The sequence below is a fragment of the Nestor notabilis genome, unplaced genomic scaffold (genome assembly GCF_000696875.1).
Source record: "Nestor notabilis isolate BGI_N333 unplaced genomic scaffold, ASM69687v1 scaffold6521, whole genome shotgun sequence".
In the NCBI taxonomy this organism is placed as follows: Eukaryota; Metazoa; Chordata; class Aves; order Psittaciformes; family Psittacidae; genus Nestor; species Nestor notabilis.
In genome coordinates this window covers 25600-27782 of record NW_009913296.1, presented here as the reverse complement: position 1 = coordinate 27782, position 2183 = coordinate 25600, and the positions used below count along the sequence as shown (strand labels likewise).

The following is a 2183-nucleotide window of genomic DNA, read 5'->3' as shown; positions in this document are numbered from 1 at the left end:
TTTTTCCAGGAGACACAAAATGTGACAGTCTGCTCTTAGAAGAAAAGCAGATTGGAAAAACGGAAAAAACCACCAGAAAACCAAACCCCACAAAACCACACACATTCATTTCTCCTAAATAAAGACATACAGAAAGAAAACCTCTTCTTTATTTTTCTAATGCATTTTTTTCCTTTAAAAAAAAGAAGACACTCTGGAAAAAACCCACTGGTTTCTCTCTCCTCCCCCTTTCCTCCCCCAAAGTTCTGCATCCAAGGTAAAAAGCAGCACACAAACACCCCTTTCCTTCCCCCAAAAAATGACCCAGCTACCTCCTCAAAAAAGAGAGACAAACTCATGATGAAATAGCACGCTGAAGAGTAGTCACACCAACAAGACCCGTCACAGGTCTCTGGGAATCTGACCTTGGCTTCCGAGGTTTCTTCTACAGAAGTGACTATATACACTCTCCTTCAGAAGGAGGATTTGCCTGTGCATTCCTTCAGTAGCATGAGGGAAATACAGACATCATCTGGAAACTACTGAACTTTTGTGAGACCTGCAGGAGCTTGTCCTACGTCATCTTCCATGTGCATTGCTTTTTCCTCTTTTTTCACAAGAGTAGAAGAAAGACAAACTATGCATTAAGACCTCTGTCTTGATGTTTCCTTCAGTTTGAAGTGTTCACCTGGGTCTAGCTGATGGTAAAACAAAGCATCTGTCGTTCTTCTGTTCATATATAAGTATGGCCGTTCTCTAACCTGTCACTTGGAAGCTTCTGGCCTTTTCTATAGAGAGTATTTTTTTTACCTGTACTTTGAACAGAGTTATTTCCTTAAAGAAAGAAGTATGATATGTCTTTTGGTAGAGTAAGTTACTTTTTCTTGTACCTTTTCTGCTTTTTAAAAAAATGAGTCAGTTTATTTTTAATCACACTTTTATTAACTTTTTCCAAAAACAAGCACAAAGCCCCTCTCCAACAAATCATCCTATACTGCTATATTTACACTGTAGATTTCTTAATCTCTTACGTAAATATACATATTCTGCAGTAATCTGTCTTTGGAAAAAGAATGCTATTTTTAGCATTCTGGTGATGGATAAATCTTCATTATCAACGTAATGCTCTAAAAGAAAAGAAAATCAATTTTCAGAGTTGTCAAGTACCAAGATAAGCATACAGATTAACTCTATTCAAATTATTCTAAAAAAAAAAAATAAAAAAAATAAGAAAAAAGAAACCTCAAATGTTACCATAGCTTTAGTGTACTACACCACACACGTAACACAGTCAAAAATGATTATTTTTAATGGACATTAGTTATCACAATTGTTTTCCAAAGCAGGAGTAAAAAATTTTTTAAAGGTTTCAAACATACTATTTTGAATATTCACTTCTTCTTGGCAACTAGTTCATCATCGTAGTTGTCTGGGATTATGCCACTGCATTCTTCTGTCCTTGATAGAGGATGCTTTATAAAGGCACGTCTAATTACATCAATATCACGTCCTAAATGATCCATCATGGTCGTTACAATTGAAGGTGGGGCCTCTAAGTCTATCAAAAAATACCTGCAATGAGAAACATACACACAATGTAAAAAAAAAATAAAAAATACCTGTACTGCAACAACTTTAAGTCATGTAACTGTTCTGTGGGATTTCTTGAATAAAATCTTTTTTTCCTCACATTTTGGTACCAGAATTGTTATGATGAAACCTCAGTATTATCTTGATTTCAAATAAGAAAAATTCAGTTGAAGCAGGCTCAGCTTGAACTCTTCTTTGTTGTAGAGCACTGCCTACCCAAGGAGATAAAAGAGAGCTTACTCTTCTTGTACCTATTACACTCATTTCCACATCTTGATTTGAACAGTCTTTAAAAAGGGTAAGGTGACACATTTATTTCAGTTACAACAGGCATCCTCCTTCTTCAAATTCATGACATCATTGTTTCTTTGGGGAGCAGATGCCAGTGTGAACAATCTCAAGCTTGTACACATACAGGCACATTTCTTCCTTAAAAGTTCTGCTTCGGAGCTGAATAGAAATTAAAAAATAAAAAAAAAAAAGGGGGCAAAGGAAACACAAGGAGATGGACTTACCCCAAATTGGGTACGTCTTTGATGTGAACATGGCTCAGATTTTTAATCTGAGGGTAGGAGCTGAAGCTGTGTACCCCGCTTGCACAGCTAGGACTTGCC

The 2183-nt window shown here is 36.3% G+C and overlaps 1 protein-coding gene across 1 annotated transcript in view; it reads right to left on the bottom strand.

Moving 5' to 3' along the window:
* Nucleotides 1-1212: 1212 nt before the first annotated feature.
* The window catches only part of MRPS6 (mitochondrial ribosomal protein S6), a gene marked incomplete at its 5' end in the record, with an annotated part of 12113 nt that continues 11142 nt past the window's right edge, over nucleotides 1213-2183 (bottom strand). Inside the window, one exon of the mRNA XM_010023139.1 lies at nucleotides 1213-1551. Coding sequence (XP_010021441.1) covers nucleotides 1371-1551 — 181 coding nt within the window. The remainder of the gene's footprint in view (nucleotides 1552-2183) is intronic.